Raw genomic sequence first — 26879 nt, forward strand, 5'->3', positions numbered from 1 at the left:
TCAAATTAACATTATTTAATTTTAAAAGAATTGTAAACAGGTTCCTTAAAATTACAATTCAGGTTAAATTCTTCAGAGTATTCTAGCTGTCACAGTAAGATTACAAAATATTTGTAGACTTCTAATCCTTTCTTCACAATAAATATCCATTCCTAACCCTGTTGCTTTAACAGAGGATTTCCCTGTGATCAAAGTCTGAGAATCCCTCAGACCCGTCCTATGCTTCGCAAATCTTCCTTTGCTCTCCCTGAATTTAACTGGGGAGGGAGGGTTACTTTTTTTTTTTTTGCGTGAGTTCTAATAACCAGTCGCAAGTTTACCTTAGCATGTTAATATAGCCATTGTGATGTCCAAACCATAGTTCAAAGCTTTCTTCTGCCAATCCAACCCCTTGGGGTTTATTCAGGAAACTCATCTGCAAAGTGAGCACTGTACTTAGTCAAAATGTGAACCATGAAGGAAAGTGGAATATTTCTTCTCAGAACATTAAATAGCTTAATGTTGAACCAATCAGCTTCCTTGAGTTTGGGATGACCCCAATCCCCCTCAACACCAGTAAAGCAGAGTGACATTTTGACATTAGAAATGGCTGGCTGTTCTACGGTCACCACAGCCCTCTCAATAAGACCAAGTCCTCTTCAGTCTCCCATCTCCCAAGTACGCATATTTTGCTGGTGTGGGAAGGTGTTTGTTTCATACACCTAGTTGAGTCTATGCTACATTCCTCACCAAGATGTAAGGTGGGTTTTGATTTCAGCTTGTTATCTCCGCTGACCGGCTTTATCAGCTCAGAGACATGGGACTTGTAATCCAAAATTTTGCAAATGGGATAGGGCTCTAAATATAAAGGTTGAGAGGTTTAGATTTATCAGGGTGATGTGCGTACATATTAAAATGGTGCAGAAAGAGAGGCCTTATACACGTCCTATATTAATGTGATTTCTCTTTCTTTTTACAGTCTTACAGCGTGAGTCACTCCGTAATCTTGCCCAATGGCTGGAGTCTCAAGAGGAGGCCATCCGGCAAATGAGAGCTGTGAGTTTACAGCTATGGAGACAGCTAAATGCCAGTGAGGTGGAGGTCCAGACCTGACCTGAGCCAAAATTCCATCCTCTCTTTTGGGGAGGCTTAGTTCCAGAGCAGAAGAGTGGAAGCCAACTCATTGCTTTGCCAGTTTGAAGGAAATGGAGCATGCTGGCTTGGATGATCTGATTTCTAAAGCCAAAAGCAGTCCTACGGAAGCACTGAAGGGTCTTCCAGCTGCTGCAATCTGTAGGACAAATACAGGGCCATTTGAGATTGTCCAGGGAGGACACTGTGGGGCAGATATCTGACCAAGAATCCTATTAAGCAGGCTTCCAGCAGCATAACACATGCTTTGTTTCCCATTGATTGCAGTATTTTAAGAGCTACTATGAGCACCTTTTTCAAAATGCACTGCTCAATTTGATATGTATTTTTTTTAAATAAAAAAATGTTGCAGATAGGGATGTGTTTGAAGAATTATAATTAAAAACCCTAGGTTTCTTTGATCTTCAGATTTTGCTGAAAAGGGGGTTCCATCTATAGAAAAGAGACCATTAGTATGTAAAGAACAAGACTTGGGCACTGAATGCAGTTATTATCTTGGGTTAATAAAAGAAAAAAAAAAGCATTTGCTATTAGCCCTGAAAACTTTCTTCAGAAAATTTTGTTCTTTGTTAAGTGTAACAGAAATCAGCCACACAAGCAAAGCTATTTCCTATCTGGCTCTCCACAAGTCAAAATAGGGATTAGGGATAATCCTCTAGCTCAAACCAAGATTATGAATATGTACAGATTATAAATTTCCTACCATTGAACTTAAAACTTGTTTTGTTTTTTTTTAAATAGGAGAATGCCATTAGAAAAATGCCTGTGGTCATTCTTTTGTTGAACAATGCTAACTTTTCTTTGGAAGCAAGAGAGGATAATGACAAGCTATTCCTTTGCTGAAATTTGGCTAGGTTGATCCACACAGCGACATCTTCACTTGCCTGCTGCCCTTGGAATTGAAAGATAGGATGGCAATGCAAAAATCACACCTTTCCCCTGCCTACCTTCAGCAATGGGGCTAGATATATTGCTGGCCAGAGTTTAATGTGGATTGCAGGATAGTGATTGGAGGATTCCTTTATTTCCTTCCAGATTGCTCATCTGAGCATGCCGGCAGACAAAGTAATTGGGCACTAGATGTGGGAAGACTAGAGAAGTTGATGAGGTAGTACTACATATCTTAAGAGCAATTTTTTTCCGTAAATACTATTCTTTCAAGGTTATTCTACTGTGCTCCTGAAGGAAGAAAGCATGCAGGGAACACCAACATTGATCAGGCTTGCTAGAGATGCAATGTGAATGGAATTGTTCCACCAGCAAAACTGCAATCATTCTGCAGTTCAAACTGAACCCCTTTCCCAGTCTCTTTTCTTCACAGTCACACACCTACCCAAGCAGCCAGTGGTGGCATTAGTGGGAAAGTGGGAGGATCCCAACTGCTGCAGGTTTCCACCTGATGGCTGCTGGTGAAGATTGCTTCTTAGCCAAACTCTATGTGACTACATCACCACGGTATTGTAGTTGTGCTTTTTCAACTTGTACTTCTTAGGGAGAATGTAAAGGTGGGAAGAGCTGGAAGTGGAGGGAAAGCCTGGCCTCCCTGACTCATAGCCTTGTGCTATGGGTGAGGGACAGAGGGCCATTAGAGATGCTGCTTGTTGCTCTCAGATAGTACCATATTGTAATAGATAGCACCCCCTGCAGCAGAGGTGTCAAACTCACATCGGCACAGCAGCATCACGGGACCTATCGCAACTCCCCCCTTCACTAAACCGGGCGTGGGCGTGGACAGCGCATGACGCATGTGGCCTGCTGGCCATGAGTTTGACAGCCCTGACCTACAGCATATCTTTGACTTCTGCTGCAGGACCCAAAAGAGAGATAAGCCCTGCAGGCATTCTTCTCCCCTGGGGAAATAGTTCTGCTTTCTGCTTGCCAGTAAGTGTTCCCATCGGTAAGCGGATTTTTTTTTTTTGCTTTGTTCAATGTTTTCCTGTTCAAATTAAAAAAAAAATACACAAAAGATGTCCAATCTCTCAACAGTCAAATTAGAAAAGGTCACAGAGACACAAGGCCCAGCAGCTACAGTGTTGCAATGGGCCAATCGGTGACCGTTGGATCACCAACTTGTTGACTCTTCTCCCATGTGATCTAGAATGGTTCCAAGGCTGATTTCCAACCTTTGTTGACTTTCCCCCCTGACCTAGAATGGCTCCATGGTAGATCTCATTGGAAAATACACCCTTCCTTAGGGAACACCTTGGACTGGTTTCAACCTGCTTCAGTGGTAGTCTGGCAAGAAGATGGAGACTCCACAGTGGAGTCATGTTCTCAGCAAATGGCAATTAGGTGTCTTCAATTTAGGGTAAGGAGATTGTGTGGGAGATCTGTTTCTGCAACCACCATTCAAAATGCATTGTGACGTAAGAATATGCGACTGGTTAGAAGCAAATGCAAAGCCAGCAAGGATCTGCATGTGCATTTGAAAAAGGATACTCTACTCTTGTTGAAAATGAACCTGCAAAAGCCATTGTGAATGAGGTCAAGTTAACAGGAGGGTACTTGCTAACAATTTGATGAAGTTGGCAGAACTTGAAAGGCTACATCTTGGTAACCTGGATGGGATGCCATCAGGAAATCCCAGGGTTGTACATGGGGCAGGGAAAAAGCAAAACATGGAAAGCTGTCATAAAGCACTTGCATGTTGTTGGGAAAATTACATGGGGATAACTATGAAATCAAGGTTTTGTATTGAGTTTTTTTTTTTACTTTTGAGCCTATCTAGGACTAAATTGTTATTTTTACTTCAAAATCAATCTCTTTCTCTCTCTCTCTCAGTCCAACTCACCTCACAGGATTGCTGTTGTGGGGGAAATCAGGAGTATTAGGTATGTTTGCTGTCTTGAGTTACTTATAAAGTAATAAAGGAGGGATAAATTTATAATAAATAAAAGTTGGTATTTATCAAGGAGAATATACAGGCATTTTTCTGATAGTCATCCTCTTGAAAAAAAAATAAAATTATTTCTATAGCGAATTGCTGCTTATACTCCAGCAGATCAACACAGATTTCTCTTCTGAGAAAAACAGGCAAGGGAGGCAGTATATTAGACAAAAATCCAAATAGATTTTCTGAAAAAAGAATCTTATTAACTTTGCTTTGCATACCACTTACATAAGCGCTATGTTTGTGTTCCTTTCAATGAAGTTTTCTGAAGAGCATGGAGGTTTAGCATACTGTACATATGTGTATGCTCTGCGCAATCTCAGTGCTTCTAAAAAAAAAGATATGTCTTAGTGCATCTCTACTAAGTCAACTTTGCCTTAGACACAATGATTTTGACCGGGATAGAGTACCGAACTGGAAATTATCTGGGATAAAGAACTGGGTGCATGGGAGTATAAGTATGCCTCAGGCATCCCCCTCAGCAGCCATACAATTTCTTGTTCCATTTTATGTGATTTAAAAGCATATTTTAAAAATTAAATAGAAAGTTCTAGCACCGTATTTATTTATAGGACAACTTTTTAACTGCACAATGACCCACTGGGGTGTCAGAGAACATGTTGTAGGAGAACATAAAATTCACTTTTGGGCATATAAATTTAGGTGACTGATCATGTTAACCAACACAGCCATTTTGTAAACAGACTAATATCCTAGTGTCACCATTTTTCTCAGTATATACTTCAGACACTTCAAAATTAAAAATGCGCCCCCAACTCAGAAAGGTTGCCTAGCCTAATATTTGAACACTGAGTTGTTACATCTGCAAAAGCCTGCTGGCAAAAATCAAAGTGAAAAGTTAGCCAAAAATGAAGTAATTACAAAGTGAAGCACCACTGCCACGGCATTATGGATTTTTTCTCTCCCACTCCAAAATGAATAATAAAAACAAAACTAAATCAACTGTGGTGTCAAAGGCCTGCTGCTTTTTTTTAAACCAGACCACAAACCAGAGAACTTCCTCAGAATAGGATTGCTTCTTCCTATCTGGACAAAAGAGGAATGCTCAGGCCTATCAAAAACCCCAAACACAAGGAAACAACTTTTTTCAGCCTGAGGCCCAGCTTTGTTTGGCTTCTCCTTTTGTCTTCAAAATAGAGTAGTTTCCCATTAAAAATAAATAAGAAAGTGAGGAGCAAAGCTGACTCCCAAAGAGGAGGAAAAAAATGAGAAGTGGTGATAAATAGGATACAAGAATTTGGCCAACAATGTTAACCAACTATGTCAATAGAGAAGAGGTATAATTTCTTCATGTGCTATCAAGCCTAACTTTTAATCATCTACACTGATCTGTAAAGTACATTTTATCCTTCTCACAGCAAAAACACCAGAGGGGAAAATCCCAAGGCACCCAACCTCAAACCAGTCCTTTCGCAGCCTCCATTTTGGAGGCTGCTGTTGATAACCTTATCCTAAAACTATCTTCCGCACCAAGTCCTCACTGGGAAAATTCACAACTGCAGGAGGCAAAGGGAGAAGTTTCAGTCTTTGATTAATACATTCAGTAATGGAGATAGGGGGAAAGGGGTTAAAAAATTACTGGCTTAAAAAAAGCAGCAGGGGTGAGAGAAAAATCTCCCCACCACCTAACCTCGCTTAAATTTTTGGTTAAAAAAATAAAAATGGCGCCTGCCCATTATCATCCCACCATAATTCAAACATCCAAGACATTTAAATATTATTCTGTACATATATAAAAGCCCCCAAAGAAAGGTGGGGGGTGTTGAGGGGGACAGGGCCCAAGCCCAATTTTTCAATGGGTTGAGGCCATGTGGGGGCTTCTGCCTCAGGATCTCTCCACACTTGCAAGGTTCACAGTGGTCCAGGTCTGTCGTAGTTCATTGGCTTCTATGGAAGGCAGGAAGAGGAGAAGGAAACAAGTCCTCAGAGGACATCAGCTCGCTTATCTCGAACACGGCTCCTTGCTTTCGTTCGGGCTTTGAAGGCAGCAGAATTATACAGGTGCTGGGGCAGCCAGAGGGAGAAGAGACAATTAGCTCAGAAAAGTGCCAATTAAGAACACTCAGAGATCACAAATCATGGTCTAAGTCTACCACGCCCAAAGTCATTTCTGTTGTTGTAGTGACACTGAACCCCTTTACATCTTGTAGGATATTCCCCATTATTAACATAATTCTGAACCAAAGAAAGAACAGGAAATTCTGTAACAGTAAGGACAGAGTAGCTTTGCTAGAACAGCACAAAGAAATTTAGATCAGACATTTTCAGTAATTCCTTCAACTAGTAAGGTTATATAAATCCTAAGGGCGATGGTGGAGGCTTACAAACCAATTAAAAACAATCATAAAAAAGGCATGTCAAGAGACTCAAAATTAGTTGGCAGCTGAGGACACCAGTCAAAGTGCTGCTATGTCCCCTAAAGACAAACTCTGCCCTAAAGAACAAGAAAACAGTCAGACTTGCCAAATCTAACGAACGGGCAAGAGGACCGAGTGATCCAAATCCTGGGATGAAGTGATTCCACGGGAATAGAAGCTTCTGGAACATTCAGAAGCAAGGCACAAAGGCAGCAGTTCCTTCTCCATTTTGCCCCCAATAACTGGTTTTTAAATATAGCCGGCGCATTGCTTGAAATGAGAAGTCTTTTATTTTACACTAGCATCTTTCCCTTTGAGGCGGTCTTCTTAGTTCCCTGATATCAGAGAAAACCACACAGAGCCTAAACAAACTAAAGGAGAAACCTCTAGAAAAATCAGCAGCATTGATGACCTACCTTCTCAAAGCGTGAGATCTTACTCGCTTTAACAGTGGCTGCATCCAGGACTAGTGGCGGTCCCAGTTCAAATGTGTCCCGTAACAACTCATTGTTCTGGGGTAAGAAGTGCAAAGAGAAAGGAAGGCCATTAGCTGATATATTGGGAGAGGTTGCTGACATAAGCAGATCCCTAGAGCTGAAGATCAGTTTTGCATCACACTCTGGTGGTCCACTGCTGAAATCTTACGCCTTTTTCACTACCCACATTTAAACTGAGCAGCAATACTTAAACACCACTGAGTCAAGATTAATTCCTGATGCTTGTATGGATCAATGCTTGCCATCTTGATAGGCTTCCCATAATTACCCAAAGCTGTCCCAAGCTACCGTCTCTCAGTAAAACCACACACATTCAACATCTGCTTACCTGCAGGTGGTGTCTGACACCAGAACCAAGAGCCTCTTTGAAAGCATTGTATGTTCTTCTCCTTGCCCAGCTGTCCACATACATGCACTCCAGTCCAAACTTGATGGTCTCCTCATGGCACTCCCCATTCTGGAGGAGAATATGCTCTTTAGGATTTCAAAAGATGAGCTTTCGTTAACCCCACCCACCTCATTACTGAAGGGTGGCCCTTGGACTCCGTTATTTCCTTAAATGCTTGGAAAGCCCTGAGCCTTCCTGGATGCTGAATGCAGGGACAAACATAGGGTTTTTTAAAGCTGTGCAAGAGCTCACCAAGGAACTGGCAAAGAGGCCTCTGAACAGTCACAAAACAGCTTTATGATAATACCCTAAAAACAGGATAGTATCGTACAGCCATCTACCTACTCGGGATGGGTATTATGATAAAGATGTTTCGTAATTGTGTTTTGCTTCTTTTATTGCAAAGAGCTGTAAAAAGCACAAACACCTTTCCTTAGCTCTGGATGGGAAGGGAGGAAAGCTCTAACAGATGTCCCTCCTTTCCAGAACAAATAGGATTTTAAGGTAGACACTGGAACCTATTTTCTATACCTAAACTTCAGCTTTGGAACATTTAGGTAACATGAAAAAGGAGGAAATTTCTCCCAATATGCACAGAGTTTCTGTTCTTCAACAGTGAACAGTCACCATCTGGATTACAGCTGGAAGAACGTTCAAGTCATTAGGTCCCCTCCTCACTGCAAACGGAGGCATCATTCCTGACAGATGATTCTCTAGCCAAGATTCCCAAGCATTCATTTTATTTGAATGCTTCTGACATTTGGGATTATGAGAGTGTAAGGATCTGAAATAAAAGTGCCTGAGGATCTTTTGAAAAACCAACAGCCATAAGCCCTGCTAACGGAAGGGCGGGGGGAGAGAAATGGCTCCTGAGCCACGTTTCCCATCCAGCCTCCCACAATTCCAGCTAGCACAGCTTTTGTAGTGTCCGTTAAGCTCTGACAGGAAGAGGCACCTCAATATAATGCAGGACATCACGGAAGATGGAGCGTTGCTTGCGTCGATCTGTTTTGGCTCGATACTTGTTGCTGTCAGTGGCCAAGGCTTTTAGTTTGGTGCACAGCAGGTCAGTGTCCTCATAAAAGAAGTCCTCCTAGGGCCAACATGAAGACAGATGTTAAACCTTAAGCTTAACTGTAGAGGAGACAGTCTAAGCAAAAGGCAGCTCGTCTTGCATGGGAAGAAAGGACTAAGTCAATCTCTTTCAAAAGTTATTATTTTACTCTTCCCTATAAAAATGACAGGCCTACAGTGGATGCTGGGTTGGTTTTGACTTTCCCAAACTAACACCTATATCTGTCTTAATTAAAATAGGTTTTAATACTATGTACTTAAAACATGTTCAAAATACGGAGAGATTATTAATCTTGCATAACAGCTCAGACCTCTTGAAGTGAGATAACTGAAATCTCATAACATTTAGTTTGTTCACAGGATTTCAGCAGTGCAGGAAGGGATGGGGCCTCACTCGAAGATCAGGTAAAATTAAAGAGTTATCAGCGTCGGTTCTGGTTCTTAGGATCTCCTGTGCAAACAAATCGATCAAGCTCACATTTAATTACAAAAAGGAAATGGTCTCTGTTGATTTAACACAGGCTGTTAAATGAGAAGACAGACTCACAAAATATGGAGCGAGGGTGCTTTTTATTCAACAGTGAGCAATTTAAGCTCCAGCTTTGGCCGGGGATCATTTTGCTTAAGTATGTTAGAGCTCAATGATATTAAGTCCAAAGTTATGAGTTATCTACATTCATTCATTCATCTAAGCCACTGCAATGAGCCCCAAGGACCATAATACTTCTGATAGCCATCCTGGGTGTCATGGTCCAAGGGCCAGGCTTCAAGCGTAGGTAGATTAGACCCTGCTGGGTGCTGGGCCTGCAGATTCATCAGTGGCCAGCCCTTCTTTTACTAACACCTAAGCCTTGTAGCCGAGTTGAGTGCAATCGGACTCCCTTGTTTTGCAGACCCTCTGCTCTGCAGACCCAAAGCATCTTGTGAGTAAGTGGTAATCTGTCAATTCTTCAAGCAAGCCAAGTAATTCATTGTCAGCAATAGCTCAGTAGGAAAAACTTTATGCTGTGCATCATAATGGAAAGAGGATTTAAACTGCATAGAAACTTCCTTTTGTTGTTGGAAGCAACTTTGGCATGCTCTGATTTTATTCTTTCTCATTCCTATCTCCTCCGTTCTCAACTTCGGCATGTTCCTGACTAAGCTTGTGGCTTTTCTCTCAAGGCACTATATGTTTTGGGATTATGAGCGGTTTTGCACCTCTGACTCTGGCGAGCCTATTGAGCACACATGTGCTTTTTGCTTCTCCTTCCTAATTCCACTCCTGTTTCCATGTCTCATTTGCTTCCACTGTGGCTCTTCTTTGTTTTTCTGCCACTGCTACTCTTATCAGCACTCTCCTGGTGTGGGCCCAGCAATAAACATCCCCTCAAGCCTCACCCACAAATACATCCTTCAAACTGCCTGCACTCAAGTTTTCTTTTTGACTTTCTCTTGCTATTTCTCTTCTAAAGCTCATTCCCCTGCATGTGCTTGGCCCCTAGTACAAGACTCCAAAATCTTGCACATAGCTGCATGCACCCCCCCTGCCTGTCTAGTGTGTGAGTGTTGGTCTCCTTAGCAGAAGTTAGGACACACTAACTGGGAAGACCAGAATGGGTAACTAGATGTGCCTGAGAAGGTAATGGGTCCCATAAATGCTCACTATCCACTAATACTTAATACTTCATTAGCCTGAACACAACGGACCTATAAGGCATCTTGACTGGAAAATGCTCAATTACATGTTTTTGTGCATATTTACATGTGCAAGAATTACATGTTTTTGTGCATATATACCTGAAAGAGTCAGAATAGTAATTTCATACCTCTATGTCCCGGGCCAGTTCAAATAGAAGTGCAATTGTTTCACCTGCCACAATCCGCAAGTTGACATTATCACTGGAGAGCATCAGAGGCAGTTTAGGTAAATGTCTGTGGAAGAAATTAGTTAAAGATGACTAACGAAACAATGAAGGGGAGAATCATCATAACCATTCAGCTATTTTTCAGAGAGGTTGCTGCTATATCTTTTTTGCAACCATCATCCTGTTCTCTGCATCTAGAAGATCTAGGTAAAGCTAACTGTGGCTTCTCTACAGCGATGCACTAAATCCTGGTTTCTATATGCCAGTTAGAATGAAGGAAGTTTTCCTACACCTTAGAGGAAATACTGCCTGATAAGATCCATCAACTCACTCATCCAGGATCTTCTTAATCTGGGTGCTTGGACAGATGGTGAGGAGCAGCGACCAAGACTGAAGCGCATTGCAATGCAAGATCTGGATCAGGGGACTGTGGTGGGAGGGTGCCAAGCTGGCATCCTTGCTGCATGAAGTGCCAAAGATACCTTCCAGGCAGACCAGACAGGATACCAGGTCCTGAAAAAAGGAGAACAGCCAGTGTTGTGTCTTGCCCGCTCTCACAGCAGCCGGGGCCTTCTTATCTGCTCCCGAACACGGAGGAATGTATGCCTCCCGGCCCCAGTCCTGGCTCCATGCCCAGACAAACTGCAGAAGAAGGAGCACCTCCCGGCCCCAGCCCTGGCTCCATGCCCAGACAAACTGCAGAAGAAGGAGCACTTCCCGGCCCTAGCCCTGACTCCATGCCCAGGCAAACGGAGCAGCTAGACCCCTCCCCCTCCTCCACAGCATGTGAGCCTGAGGAGGGTTTATTACCAACAGCTGATTGGAGTGACCCTCGCATCAGAAGGCTGGATAGGCGGAGGCAACAGAAGGAAGGGAGGGGCAGGCCTTAATGAGTGCTGAGTCATGGAGCCACACCCCATGGCCTATATAAAGGATCTGCTTTCTGGCAGTCTCTGAGTCAGGCAAAAGTCGAACTTATCTTGCTGAAGTCACTTACTGGTCTCCTGCCTGCTCTGAGGACTTTGCTAGGACTTTGGGCAGAGCTGCAGAGGCAAGCCTGATTCGGATTTCCCTGACCCGGCCGTCAGCGGAGGAGTGGGACACGACAACCAGTCACTTCTCACAAACAAAAACGCAATAAGCTCAACAAGCTCTAGTTACCGTATTAGGGGTCAGGGTGTGACGGCTCTCAGATCCTGACAACTATTGACTAGTCCAACAGCTAATCTATACTTGGCAAAATTTAGAGACAGGGATTCAACGAGCTCATTTTAAATCCCAGCCACTATGCCTTCCAAAGAGTCCATGTGGTATAATGGACACATACACTTCCTCAATCTAGTGTCTATCAGATGTGGTGGACCTCAACCTTCATTTTCCCAGATAGCACTGGGGTTAAAGAGGCGAAAACAGTGGTCTCATACATCTTGAACGCTCCTGGTACATGATGGATAAGTAGACAACATGATTCACATGATTGTTTACTTTGAGGGAGAACTGATTCCTGTGAATTTCATCAGGTAATTGGGGGCAGTCACTGTTTCTTGATCTAATCTATCCTAAAGAATTGTTCTGAGGATAAAATGAATTCAGAAACTAAGTCACTGCAAGCTCCATAAAGGCAGGATAAAAAAGGAACCAATAAACAGACCCTCTAATATAGCATAATAAGTCACCTTGTAGGGAGATGGACAGCATAAACATTTAATATATTAAAAAAATTAGAATTCAGACTAACTAAATGATGCTTGCTCCATTGACAGAATACCATTTCCCACTCTATTCCAGAAGTTTGGCAGGAATTAATAGAAAATGAAACATATCCGTCTCCAGAACCTCCTTAGAGTTCTGCTGTTAATGAAAAAAGTCAGAACATTCCAAATTCTGTTTCTCTTTAGGAGACATTCTGGATGAAGAACAACATCAGGTTCACATAGTGCAACTGATAAGGAGAGACATGGAGGCAGCTGCAAGGGAAAGTCTGCCATTTATAACCTTGTGGTGCTCTCCGAGCCCGGTTGTTTTCTTGCAGGCATTCTGTGGCCAGACTAGGTAACATCATCAGCGCTATAGCTTTCTAGTTAAAGCAGCCTTCCCCAGCGGCAGCACAAGAGAGCTACCAGGCTAGACCTCTGCTAATTCCAACCAGTGAGCCCAAACACTGAGAAACACTGGCATACCTCCATATCCGCAGCAGCAATATAGCAGCACATCCCGAGAGCAGTTGCACACTGTCAGTGGGGAGAAAAATAAGAGAAGGAAGGAAGAAAGAAAAGGTGAAATCATTCAGAGCAAGGGTTTTGATGCATCTCCCTCCCACAGGCCTTCTGATGCCTCACCTCTGCTGCAGACCAGAGAAAGAGACAATACTCACACTCTGCCGAGCAACAGGGCTGGCCGAGGAGTCAGTCAGGATGGTGATGAGGAGCGGTTTCAGGCTGCGAAAGATCTCTTCCCCTTCTGGCCCTGAGCCCATCTGAAGGCACAGTAGTGTAAGAACGGTAGCAGCAAGGGCCTGCTCCTCTCCTTTACCTGGCAGGGAGAATAGATTCAGAACTATTCAGAGGCTCCACACCAGAAAGGGAAAAAGCAGACAACAAACATCAGACCCTGGAAGCAAAAGGAAACTGAATACAGTGGGGACACGGGACACACAATATGGTCTCCTTTCAGATTAGGCACAATCAAATCTTTTTTAAGACAGGTGAGTGACTTGCAAGACATAAAGCGAATGTCAAAAGCTAAACCAGGGCCACAGATACATGCATGTCTGATGTAAATGAATCCAAACATTAATATGGGAAATGTGTTTTATTCCTTGGCCATCGAACACAGGATACAGCTCTACATTAATTCAGCACAGATGGAAGAAAACCAGTTCATGATTGTCGTAAGACACCTTTTGTTTCTAAAGATGCTTTGTTTCCTGTTTTAGAAAATTCTTAAGCAATTAAAAGCAAGACTTGCCATTACTTTGGAGAAATGCCATGTTATTATTGGCTTCTATTTTCAGTTTGATAATGGCAGTTATATCTGTCTGCATTCATGGCTATTATAAAGCCAACTTGAGCCTCCCCAAAATGATACAACCCCCCAGGTTTACAGAATAAGCAGGGGCATTTAAGAGAATGAAGTTAAGACAATGTGCAAAAGACAGGAGGTCTTGCAGAACATTTCACTGGTGAACAAGTCAGCCTCATTTTCCATCTCCACAGCTTCAGAAACCAACTTATCTTACAAGATCTTTGCAATGATTGGTGAGATCACATTTGATACGCTAAGTATTTTACTAGTTCCAAGTGTCCAATTACAGGAAGGGTCAAGTTAAAAAATGCCACACTTAAGAACTAGCAAAGCAATCAATTAACACTATTTCAAGCCCAAATGATTTACAATGAGAGAAAGTGAAGCAGATGCTTAATTCTGCCGTTAAACTAAAAGCATCTGAAGTATTTTGACTGCAGTGATTCAAGTCCCAAAAGCTGAGACCTTGGGAAGCTCACCTTTCTTCAGGCACTTCTCTAAGGAATCTGTGAGGGTTAGCCTGCGTTCCAACAGGAAGTCAAAGAGCGTCTTAGAGGAGAATGCTAGCCGCAGGCTCTCGAGGGCAACCTGCCGGGTCTTGGCACTAGAATGGCAAAAAGGTGGCGGGATGGACAGTGAGAAAGAGAGAAAGAAAATGAGAGATGACACCAAACCATGCCTGTAAAATCCTCCCCCTCAATCATCACGAATGCTAAATGATGCATTCAAATATAATGAATGATTTAACCAGAGATTACTCAGAAAGCACCATTGGGCAAAATTTGCCAACTTAAAAAAATTCAGCCACATTTGCCCAACTGCTCCCTGCCAATCACCTGCCAAAACACTGGCCTGCACTAAGCCTTTCAAGCCCTTCCCCCCAACACATGTGTGACCTGCATTGGCCTTAACCCGGCCTTCCCCCATCCCCAATCGCTGCTTCTCACCTGGGATACCCGCTTACAATCTGCATGTTCTGGGATTATGACAGCAACAGGGATTGCTGTTATAATGAGATATGATCATGTGATGTCATGCTATAATAGCCACATCACTTAGCAAAGGCAATCCCAGCCCCAATTCTCACTGTAATTCCAGAGCTACCTGTAATTCTTTATTCTATTATTCCAGAAACTTTGTAGACTGGTATCTACTTCTGAGAGCAAAATGCAATCCAGAAGCACAGCTGGCAAACCCCAGGAGCCAAAGTGTGAAGATTTCCTCCAGCATTCATTAGTTTAGGCTACAAGAATGAAGAAGAATCACTGAAAGCTATCAGCATATAGAGGATTATGTTGATTTTTTGTTGTTGTTAAAAGGAGGAGGAGAAGAAGTGGGAAGTTATTGTCCAGAGTTCACTCTGCACAGCTGAGAAGCTTGGCCAGAAGGGCAGCAGTAATTTGTGCAGTGCAGATCGCTGTGCCAAGTGTTCAGTGAACTTTTGCCAAATCTTTTCAATGGATCTGCATCGAGTCAAGCCTGGCTGGTGCGGTAATGATTTTGGCAAAGCTTCAAGTTTCCTATGTGCTAAAAAGAAACTAGGACCTCCAAGCGCAGGGTCTTATGTAAGCAAAATGAATTACACACAAGTGGGAGGTGCAAGTAAGCTTGAGTGAAGCTTCATACTTTATTCCACTCCTTTCCCCTCCATCCTGCGTATTTAACAAAAAAATAAAAAATAAAACCACAAGGTAGTTAGGAGAGCAGCATCCCCTGAATGAATACTGCTCATCCTCTGTGAATGGATAGGTGAGGACTAGCTCTTGGCTGGGAAGGGCCAGAAGAACTGGAAACCAACGGGAGGATCAGAAAGGACATAGCTGGCTAACACTCCAAGAAGAATCCAAGTTTTAATGTGGAATCTTTGCTGCTCTCTAAGCTTGGCTGTTTGCTTGCAGATGTTTCATTGTTTGACTAAGTAACATCATCAGTGCTAGTAAGTGTGGGGTTTGCATCCTGTTTATGTCTATGGAGATTCTCAGTCATCCAGGTCATGGCTGTCCCAAGGATGCTTTTTCAAGAGGCGACTGGACTTCCTTGGTTTTTCTTCGAAGACGTTTCACTTGTCATCCAAGAAGCGTCTTCAGCTCTGACTGGATGGTGAGGAATGGAAGGATTTATACTCCTTGCAGACAGCTGGTCATTTGCATTCTTTGCAGATTTCCTCCCAGCACAGGTGAGGATATGATTTTCCCCTATGGTAGGTATTTCCTCAATTAAAGTCTAGTATTATGCTTGGTTGCCTAGAATCAATCCTTGCTTATCTGGATGTTGGTTGCTAGGGAGGATATGTTCTGGTTGTTTTTCCGTCTTAGATGTTTTTTTAATTGTCTCATTTGAAGGGTGTGTAAATGTGGTTTAGCTCTGTTTATCTATTGATGGCTAATTAGTCTGAATGTCAAGCTTCAAGGAATTCCCTAGTCTTTTGTGATTTGGTTTGGTCTAGGATGACGCTCCTTGCTGAAACTATAGTTGACTCTGTTCATGAGTCACAAGTATGTCCATGTGAAAAGAACTGAGCAAATTACTGTATAGAAACAGGGAACAAACTCCACAATTAGCAGCACTGATGATGTCACCTAATTAGATAATAAAACATCTGCAAACAACCAAGCTCAGAGAGCATCAAGGACTCCACAATTGAACCCTGAGTTACATATATTCTCTTCCCCAAGCCTTAATTTCAGATTTTTGCCAGAGGTGAAACTATTAAAAATCTGCTCAAAACAGGAAATGACAATAGAATTTCCTAAAGTAAAAAAAAATGCACAGAACTTAATATCTCCCATGAGTAAGTGAATGGGCTGAAAAATACATTCAGTTCTTTGTTTAAGAAGTATTCCCACTATTCTTTCTTCTATGCCTCCACCTTGTTGCAAGCAGAATTGTTCTTAACATGTTGCCTGACGCTACTTCTGACTTTCAAAAAACAGAGTTCTACACAATCAAGATACTTCTTCTTAATTTAGACCCTGCCTCAAACAAGTGCTTGTGCTAAACAAAATCAAAATCCATGCCGCAGCTCAAATTTCCAAATGTACAAGCAAACCATGGGTAGTGTTGCTCATTTGTTTCTGACTAAATTTGTGACTGATGTTGTTCTGTCCAATTTTATTTTCCACCAGTTATGAACTTTAGGCAGAAGGTGCAGGAGGCTGTGGAAGAAGAACTGATGTGTCAAATTCAGACGTCACCTTATCAGTCCACCAGCTGCTCAGTCTGCCTCTCCAAGATGGGGCAGAAGGTGGAGCCATCATTAAACTGGCTATAGTGGTGCAGCTACATCAAATAAAATGATGAAAAGGCTATTGGAAAATAATACATGTCACTGGTTACCAAAGACAATGTGCATGTCTACTTACATCAAAGGATTAGCAAGTTCATTTCAAAATACAATAGTTTGGATATTTTGGACAAAGTTTATCAAGTTTTGGTTTCAAAATTAAATACTAGTTTTGGCTCTGGGCACCCAAGAGTATATGTATCTCACCTTTTGTCCATCACATTGTCAATGCATTCTTTCAATTTATCTTCCATCTCCTCTTGCTGTGCTTGCTCATCTACTGCTTCCCCTCCTGAGAAAAGCAGAAGAAAAGAAAAAAAAAAGATCAAAGCTGTATTAGACCAGCCAGACTCAGAACCTGGAATTCTTGCAACCTTAGAATAAAGAGGAGAAGGGTTAGAAATCAGATCTGAATGGTACTGGCAGAACTACAAAAAGGATTCTTTATCCTAGCAGTTCAACAGGCTTTTTGTTCTACACACTTGTTCGATAGGCTTTTAGCAGTTCTTGAGCTACACATTGTTCTAGCTGTGCTCTTGTTTTAAAAGAATTAGTTCAGATGAAATTAGTAACAGGTAAGATTGTAATAATAGCATAAAAATGCTTACAATTTTTTTAATCATTCAGCTGAAAGTCATTCAGGCCATCAGCTTGTGCAATAAATCCCATGTAAGGCATTTTTAGAGCCCTGATTTTTAATTCCAAAATTTAACGTATTTTTTGCACTATAAGATGCTCTGGACCATAAGACGCACCTTCTTTTCCACCCCTAAAATACATTCAATTTCTTAAAAATAAGCAAAAGTTGCCAATAACAAAAATACATTGTGTTGGGTTTGCAGATTAAATAGGCATTTATATAACCAGAGTTTTTTCATTATGGAATTTCATTGAGAATTCAGCACTTGCAAGCTAATACTGTACATATCTATATATCAGATTAGAAAAGTCTGTTCTATGGCTTTTTCAGTATATAGAACAACCAGGTTTTTGAAACCATCTTTTGCCGCCACTCACCAGTCACTTCCTCAGCTATGCTGGCACTTTCACTGGCACTGCTATAATGACTGAGCACTTCACTAGCTGCTTCATCATCGCTTGCTGGAGACTCCATCTTGGGGTTGCTACGAGCACCTAAAGGAAGATATAAAGAAGATCACAATTGATCACCTAAAATGAATTCAGAACTTGTTTAGCAAATGTTGTATCTGAAGAATGTGAAGTGCATTATCTTTATTCCAGGGGAAAGACAATTTGCCAAGAAATAATTTGCCATGAAGTACATAGAATCATGACAAGTTGGTCACAAGATCACCACAAATGTTATCATCCCTGATCAGAAATCTAAAAAATCAAGAGTAGTAATATTATTTTCACTTCATTTCATAGAACTCACTAACCTGTTAAAAGATGACTAAAAGATAACTATTGCAACATATATTTGTACCTGAAAAACTCCTTTGGAGTTTTTGAGATGGAATAACTTAATTCAGAGATAACATAGCTGTTTGGATTCATATACTTTAGCTTATTAAGACTGTTTAATAAATTAGCACTCCTCGATGTGTCCATCATATTGAAAGAAAGACTAGTGAAGGTTGAGGTATATGACCTGCAAGGTATATCAGGATTTATATTTCCTTTCTACTCTTACCACTAATGCATTTCTTCTTTTCATCAATAGCATTAATATTTATATTACGCTTTAGAACTAAATCAAGAAATGGCAATTACTGTACCTTAGAATATACAAAAATACAACACAGACAAATCATTGAACTAATCAACCCCAAGGTTATGGGTGATTCAAACAGCTACCCACTTCACGTACATAAAAGAATAGACTATGAAACTTACTGACAATGATATCACAAGCAAAATGCAATATAAAAGTCAGAATATGGGCCACCAAAGCTAGTTCTGGAACCACACACACTTAAGATCTAGATCAGGAGGCAGAACCTATGGTCCCTTTCCTCTTTTTAAAAGTACATTTCCCCCAAATAATATATCTCTTTCAATAATATCCCATAATTTCCCCTTCCAATCTATAATAATCTTATAAAATATTTGTCCCAAAAATTAACACAAGACAGAACAGTTAATGATCAATCAATCTACAGTCATTCTGGTGTAAAAAAAAACCCTACAACCAGAGAAGGTTTAAAGAAGTGGTGGTAGCAGATAATTTTTTTCCCTACTCACCTAAAGCCAGAAGAAAAGCCATCCCATCTCTTCACATTCCCAAATAGCTCTGTTACAAGCAAACAGCAGTAAGCCTGCTAGTGGCCTTTGAATAAAGTTAGCCCTATCAGCTTTGGCACACTCTACTGATAAATACTGAAGGCCTGGGCTAAGAGATAATTAGTACTAATCACAAAAAATAAGGAAAAAAACAAGGAGAAACCCAATCACCACTCTTTGACTTTAAAAGATCAGGGCTTTGCTCAATACTCATATAAAAGCCCTCATGAGGCAAACTTATGACAAATAATCTTGTTCAGAATCTGAGCTATGAGGTAAATGCCTTTTCAGGTGAAGTACTAAAAACAAAAACAATGCAGGAATAAAAAAAATCAGCCTTCAAAAGATAGTCCCAATAAGCAAATAGTCGGCTTAAAAGAGAAGGAAGCTCTTAATGCTTTCAGACTTCAAGGACCAGCTACAGATAATCACCCTTCTGGATCTGGGGTAATCACTACATAACTTCTACGAAACCATCCATTCTGGCTGTAGAATTTCCATCATTTTGGGCACCCAGGTCAAAAAGCCATGCCTGCCTGCTGTAGTCGCATCTATCAATTCCTTCAGAAAGAGAAGCTGGTGGAAATATAGACTAAAATGGCTTTAATGTACTTAGCTGCCTGAGAAAATGTGTCACCTCAGTTGGCCTCTTGGAAAGCGAAGTGTAAGATCTCAACAGTGGATACCAGAAGTAAGGACAGCACCTGCTCATAGCCTGCCATATCGTACTTGAAGACTTATTACAGGCTATTAAGGTGAAGCATACACATGGCACTTGTAAGGGTACTTGAGCCAGGTGCAGCATCAGGAAGGTGTGACCTAGTTTTAAACCAGTTAATCTCATGATGCATCATGGTTTTTTTTAAAAACAATGCAGCAAAGGTATTTTAATATCAGTTGTCTGTCTCTGTCACCACTAAAGCATCCATATTCCAAAAAACGTTCTCTGAAGCATCTCCAGTTTGCTTGGTTACTGCATTTGAAAGAGTGCTTCACCTTAGATAGCCTGATGGAGAAGTATGGCTGGAGGCAGCTGGGAAGGCAGCCAACTCTTCTGCTGAGCCAGCTAGGCTTCCCTGTTAGACCATGATAAATCAAGCTACACGAGACCCAACACACTGGTGGTGATTAGCCTGCAATAATTAAGATATTATCATTCTATCATAACAACAAAGGATATGAACTGTGAAGAACAAGCATACTTAGGTTCAACAGTCTGCTTCATAAGCAAGCACAGAAAGGAAGACCAATGATCAAATGCTCCCAAAATTGGAGGTATTGTTACACAGGTAGGCCTGTTCATGTAGCTTTTGATTAAAATATTTAAATGTGGAGTTTCTTTTTTATACTTTTTGGTGGCAGAGGTTATTCTACTAGACAGAAAAGATGATACAGCCTACAAACAAGTTCAGGATAAGAAAACTTAAGTTCCATTTTTCAGCGTGATCAAGTAGCGGAGAAGCCCCAAAAGCATGAGACTAGAAGACTGGGAAGAGGAAATGTAATTTAACTCCTATCCCTAGCAACAATGGACACAAAACTCTACTCATCTCCCTAAACAGAAGTCAGCAGTCAGCTTTCCAGCCGATACAGCAGAAAGCTGACCAGTGGCAGAAGCCAGATGTGACTGAGCACACAGGTGAGCCCCAAAGCAAACAGAGTATTTGGTGCCAACCTGGGACAAAAGAAGGCTGGAGTTACTACGATATACCAGCAGGCCCTGTCAATCACCAAGAGGTGACCTGGCATTTCTAACCCAGACAAAGAGCAAGAACAACGAACTAGCAGCAGGACTAGCCAGATGCACATGTACAACTGAAGTTGTATTTAATGTGAGCATTTGCAAACAGCCTGCTAACACATGCCAAAGGAAACCAGCATCTTGATTTTTGCAGTTATTGGAAAGTCAGGTTTGGGGGCAGGAGTCAGTGGCTGTCCAATGTACCCATGTTGTCCTGAAAATAAGGCCTGGTCTTAATTTTTGCTACAAAAGATGCATTAGGGCTTTTTTTATAATTAGGTCTTATTTTCAGGGAAATATGGTTACTAAATGCATCCATCTGGTTGACCATCTTAACTGGGGCTTATTTTTGGAGTAGAACTTAAATTACAAGCCTCCTGAAAAATCATGCTAAGGCTTATTTTCTGGTTTGGTCTTATTTTCGGGGGAAACAGGTTATATTAGAATGGTCCTCACTGAATCTATATCAGTGTTTCATTCCAAGGTGGATTACCCATAGATCATAGTTTTAGCATGTATTTAGTTTCCCCCCCATGGCTTCATGGAAATCTTTTGGGGAATTCAAAAATTTGTCTACTGATTGAGAACCATTTCATTGGCATTACAGCGTCTTCACCGCTCTTTTGTTTTTCTTACAGAACTGCCTAGTGGTCTCTTCTAAGATTCTCAAGGCTGAAATCAGGGGAGATAAAGACTACCATACAAGCTGCAATTAAGGGAAGCCAGAAATTATATATATGGGAGGACACAGAACTTAGAGAGGGAGGGAAGTTGTAATTAAGACAGTCTGGGGGCGGGGGAGTCACAACAGATGGGAGAGTGGGAGAACATTCAGAACAGAGTTTTTAAGGTAGTGCTAGTGTAAAAGGCTCTGGCAATTCAGAAAGGAAAGTGCTCAATTTTTTTAAAAAAAGTAGCAATTTTCAAGAACATCAGCAGAAAAATAAAACGAACTATGAAGAACGTTCAATAGACTCTACAATGATCTGGCTAAAATCCTAAAAGACCAACCGTAAAATGCTAATGCCTGTTGAAGGAGGATATTCTAGTTAGGATTCCACCAGAGAAGAAGTCCCTATGCACCTGAATCCCCCAAGTGTGCAAATCTAAAGAGGGATGGTCCCAGGAAATTTTAAGGAATTGACAGGTTTGGAGGGGAACAGCATCCTTGGCGCAATCACTGATAATTTTGAATTGTGCCTAGAAATACATGGGAAACCAATTAATTAAATATGCTTTGTTATAGGTTTGCAGCCTATCTGTTGTGTATTAAACCAAGTCCTCAAAAGCAGCCATATACCCAATGAAAATTAGGAGCTATTACTACTTGATACTAGAGCAGGGGTGTCAAACTGGCGGCCCATAAGCCAGATGTGTCATGCGCAGGCCACGCCCACCCCAGCTCTGCGAAGGAAAAAAAACATCGCAAAACGTTATGTGATGCCGTGAGTTTCAGACCCGTGTACCAGAGCATAGAGAACTGTGATTATTTTGGTCCCTGGTGATTTTTAGTTTTATAAAATAATAAACCAGCTAGTGGAAAACTCAGTCTGTCATAAGATGTTGTACATATAAAGGAGAATATTTGTAGCCCAGGGTTGATATGAGAGGTCCTTGGTGCCCTCTGAGCTTGCTTGGTTTTTTTTGCAGATGCTTCATACCCAAATTAGATAACATCATCGGGGCTAGTAAGGAGTTTGCTCTCATTTTATATTCTAGTGCATTGATAGGAACCTTTTCCAGACCAAGTGCCCAAGGCATGTGCTCAATCCCTCAAACTGCAATGCATGTGCAGCCCCCCTGCATGCCCCCTGCCCCCCCTGCATGTGCGTGCACCCACCACACGCCCTCACCCCTGTGCATGCGGCCCCTGCATTCCCCCTACCCCCCACGCATGCACAGCAGACCCAGAGACCAGCTGGTTGAGGGGAGGCACGCGGACATGTGCAGCAGAGCTGAACTGGGATGATGGCTCACGTACCCACAGAGAGGGCACTATGTGCCACCTCTGGCCTGCGTGGCGTAGGTTCGCCATCACGGTTCTAGTGGCTTGCCCTGTCAGTGTTGGTATTGTTTACTTGATGGTGGGTCTGATGTTAATTTTGAAGTTAATCTGTGTTTATCTGGGTGCTGATTGCTGGTGGGGAGGTGTTTTGGTCTTTTTGTTCCCTTTTTGGCTTGTTGATTGTATCTTTTACATAATATATAGATTTTATTTATGTCTATGTGTCTATTGATGGCGAACAGAATAGAATAGAATAGAATAGAATAGAATAGAATAGAATAGAATAGAATAGAAGGGCCGGAATAGCTCAGGCTGTAAGGAGCCTGATATTAGAACACAGTAGCCTGCAATTACTGCAGGTTCAAGCCCGGCCCAAGGTTGACTCAGCCTTCCATCCTTTATAAGGTAGGTAAAATGAGGACCCAGATTGTTGGGGGGGCAATAAGTTGACTTTGTAAATATACAAATAGAATGAGACTATTGCCTTATACACTGTAAGCCGCCCTGAGTCTTCGGAGAAGGGTGGGATATAAATGTAAAAATAAATTTTAAAAAAATATTTCTTGGCAAAGTGTGACTGGACCCAAAAGGAATTTTTTGTGTGTGCATATGCTCTTAGTGTACATAAAATGTAACACTCAGTGTATATAAATTGTCAGAGTGCCAAGCTTCTAGAAACTCCTAGAATTTCTGGACATGACTTGGTCTAGGACCAGGGTGGATAAAAACTGATGATTAAAAAAAAATTTAAAAATCAGATTTTTAAAAATTTAAACTGGATTTTTTTGATTTTCATCAAATTTATTTTAATGAAATGCTTTTGGAGTAAAAATCTATCTAAAGATAATTTTCTATTTAAGATACATTAATAATTTAGTTTATTCAGCATGAAATGGAGCTTAAGTTATGTAGCATGAGGCTGTTTATTCTGCAATATTGGGACTGTTGGTGAGTCAACAGCAGGTCAGAGGAGTCGTCGCTGCGGGATAGAGATGACAGTTGCTCTTTAAAATTATGATTTAAATCAAGTTGATTTAAATCAAATCCACCCTGTCTAGGATGGTCATACTTTCCCGACTAAAACTATGGATATTTCCATATGTTGTGAAATATTGTGTCTTCTGACTGCTTGTTGGTGTGCAATCATTACAATGAATGTTGTAGATGGCTCCTGTTTTTTTTCTCCTGGGGCTGATGGGTCCAAAGACTGCATGCCTTTTGCACTTCTTCTAACTGCAGAATGCATCCATGGACACCACTCAGCAAAGTGTTTCACAGGGAGCACTCTAGGTTTTAATAAAGGACATCCCAAAATAATATTAAATAGAGAGGAGACCGACCAGCCAGTACTGTATACAGTTGTCTAGCTGGAGAGTCCCATGATAACTCATGCTAAGTGTTAGGGGCACCAGCAGCTGGGTGGCCTTGGAACCAGCTCGATTCATGGAGTTTTCCCAATGACATCATGTTTACTTTCATGTATTACAGAAGGATTTTGTGACATTTCTATGGTAGATCAGCATGCCACATTTCTTTTCTTTTTGAATTAGCACGGTGAAAAGACACATGATATGTGTCACTGCTTTCATTTCCTCAGAAAAACTGTACTGTCTGGAAAATTTCACTTTTGTACAATGAGAGACCTCTTAGATAAGAATATGGCCTTCTGCAAGGTAAAACTGATCTGCTGAATTACAACACACGCTAGACTCGAATGTCTTTGACAATTCCTTAATTCAGTATAAGATCCTTATTCTGTTTGCACAACACAATAGAATACCCCATAGTCAGCTGAATCAGCTTACCAAATTAACCACACTGAAAAATAAGCCAATCATAGTGGCTGCATTTACTGTATACAAATATTTCCAGCAGAAGCTAGTCACATCTAGTATACTTTGTTAGATGAATCCAGCCAATGGACTAAACCAAGTAAAATTACTTTATATAAAAAAGGGAAGCAAGGGTGAATGAGATGTGATCAATTAGGTTACATCTAAGTGTTGAATAATAGGAAGGCTACCATCATGTCTTCTATAATGATACATGTAGACCTCAACTTACAACCATTCATTTAGTGACCATTCAAATTTATAACAGCATTTTTTCTGAAAGTGATTTATGACCATTTATCACATTTACAACACTTGCAGCATAGTCACAGTTCAAAATTCCGAGTTTGGCAACTGGCATGTATTTATGATGGTTGCGGTGTCCTGAGGTAATGTGATCACCTTTTGCAACCATCTGACAAGCAAAATCAATAGGTAGTCAGATTCACTTAACTATGTAATTAACTTTAAAACTGCAGCGATTTACTCAAGTGTGACCAGAAAGGTATATAAAATGAGGCAAAACTGTCTTGCTTAGCAACAGAAATTTTGGGCTCAATTGTGCTGGTAAGTCAAAGACTATCTGTATTTCCTTTCCATTTGATTCAAAGGCCTTTCATTTTAGAGTAAACCCTGGTTTGTTTTAACCATATTTTCTAGAACAAGCCATGGTTGTGTCCATACGTCACACTAAATCAAAACCAAACAGTATTACAGTTTAATGCAATGTGTGAAGCCAACTAGATACTCATTTTTCACCCCATGGTGAAAATTTCATCACTCATATTCTCACTCTGGGTTCCTGTGCACAAAAGCTGTTAATACTTGTAAACTATCACATGAGTTGTTCAATTTTGTACACAGCAATGCACAGAAACTACTTGGGATAATACAATGGTCACCAAATAAACATTTGATGACCACAGCAGAAATAGTACAGAGCTGGCAAATATTGCTTTCTCCGAGGCATCTAGGCCACAGAGAATTAAGTGTTAAATGTTTAACTATGAAGTCAGCATGTCTCAATGTAATCCTCTTTATACAACAAGAATACATGCATTACTTCTTGACAACTGTGGATGTGGCTACTTTCTCCCTTACAAAAAAATCAAAGTACAAAAAATCAGTGAGATGAAAAATAAACACCAAAAGTTATTTGTTCCCAGCAGCCCACAGCAGATTCAACTCGATTATAGAGATACCATCAGCAGTTGTAATTACAAGTTCCAGCATTATTTTTCTGGTACAAAGGCAAAATTAAGACGAGCACATGAACAGCACAAGATTTGGTACACAGGCAACTATGCAATGGCAACAGATCCTGTGAAAAGTATTTCTCTTATTCTAAAAAACCTGCTTTATTTCACACTGCTTAAAACACCCATAGACTTTAGCCTGTCTGTCAGTCACACTATCCAGCTAGTTTTGTACCAAGAGCACCATGGCAGAGCCGCCACCCTTCTTTCCTTGCTTCCAGATGTTAGAGGCGGCATTCTCACTCAGCCCACGTGGCCCGCATAGCCCACCGCATAACGCACCTCTTAATGCATACCCAACTAACGTGTGTTCAACCACGTAGAAACACAACTTATTATTTTCCCAAACCAGGATCTCTGTGTGGGTTTATATTCTGGAAACCATTTAGTCTTCCCCCTAAGAAGCATGAAAAGAGAAGACCAAAGGATTTTATTTTATTTTTTTGGTGGGGAGGGGGAAGGGGAAGAGATATTCAATCAGGACCCAGAACTAGAAAATAGGAAAGTGAGATTTTTCTTCTTCCATTTAAAAGGAATTTTATTTGCTCGAGTTTGGGGAGAACAGCATTTCAGGTGGAAGCACCGATGATATCCTCGCATATCAATTTCCAATCTGCCTCCCCCCCCTCCCCCGAATTTACCACTACGTTTAGCTTTCTTCCCCACGAATCCCACACCGCGCCAGACTTCCCACCCACGTTTCCCCACCCGGGCGCCTGGGAGAGTCAGGAGGAGCCGAGAAAAAGATCCGCTTTCCGGGCGGGCGGGCGGCCGCGCCGGTCCCTCTTTGACACGCGGCATTCCAGCCTGGCTTGTCGCTTTGGCAGCTGCTACAGGTCCTCCGAGGCCACACCAGAGCCTAGCCGGCGGCCGCAGCGATTAAAGCTCGCTCGTCCTCCTCCGAGGGAAGGGAGCTTCCCGCCGGGCTTCCTTCCAGCCCAAGGAGGCGAGGATGCAGGGCGACCGGTCACCCAATGCCGTTCTCTTTCGCCCGCGCCTTACCTCGCCCGCCTCGGCGGGATCCTTCTCCCCGGCGCGATCGGGGCATGGCTAAATCGAGCGGTTATCAGGAGACGGTTTCTGACCGGGCGGCGCCTCTACGTTGTGGATCGACGGGTACGGTCGCTGCCTCACAGGGGAACCACGCCGTTCGCTCCACCACCATTTTCCTTTCCGTGATTGATCACTCGCTCTCTTCCCCCGCCAAGCGAGTGCCGGTGCCGCTGCCGCTGGCGCCGCCGTTCCCTCTGGGAGCTGGAGTCCTGGCGAGCCAGGCTTGCCCAGCTAAG

General features: G+C 41.8%; 1 protein-coding gene across 1 annotated transcript; it reads right to left on the reverse strand.

Annotated features, from left to right (window-relative positions):
* Positions 1-26879, reverse strand: IFRD2 (interferon related developmental regulator 2). Its single transcript, XM_058166610.1, has 12 exons — positions 26593-26879; positions 17530-17646; positions 16720-16804; positions 13709-13833; positions 12580-12737; positions 12386-12436; positions 10537-10718; positions 10167-10272; positions 8240-8377; positions 7225-7353; positions 6816-6911; positions 1-6046 (listed from the first exon to the last, which is right to left on the reverse strand). The coding sequence occupies exons 1-12, from the start codon at positions 26636-26638 to the stop codon at positions 5966-5968; spliced, it is 1314 nt and encodes a 437-aa protein (XP_058022593.1). The 5' UTR covers positions 26639-26879; the 3' UTR covers positions 1-5965.

The sequence above is a fragment of the Ahaetulla prasina genome, chromosome 2, assembly GCF_028640845.1.
Source record: "Ahaetulla prasina isolate Xishuangbanna chromosome 2, ASM2864084v1, whole genome shotgun sequence".
Taxonomy (NCBI): domain Eukaryota; kingdom Metazoa; phylum Chordata; class Lepidosauria; order Squamata; family Colubridae; genus Ahaetulla; species Ahaetulla prasina.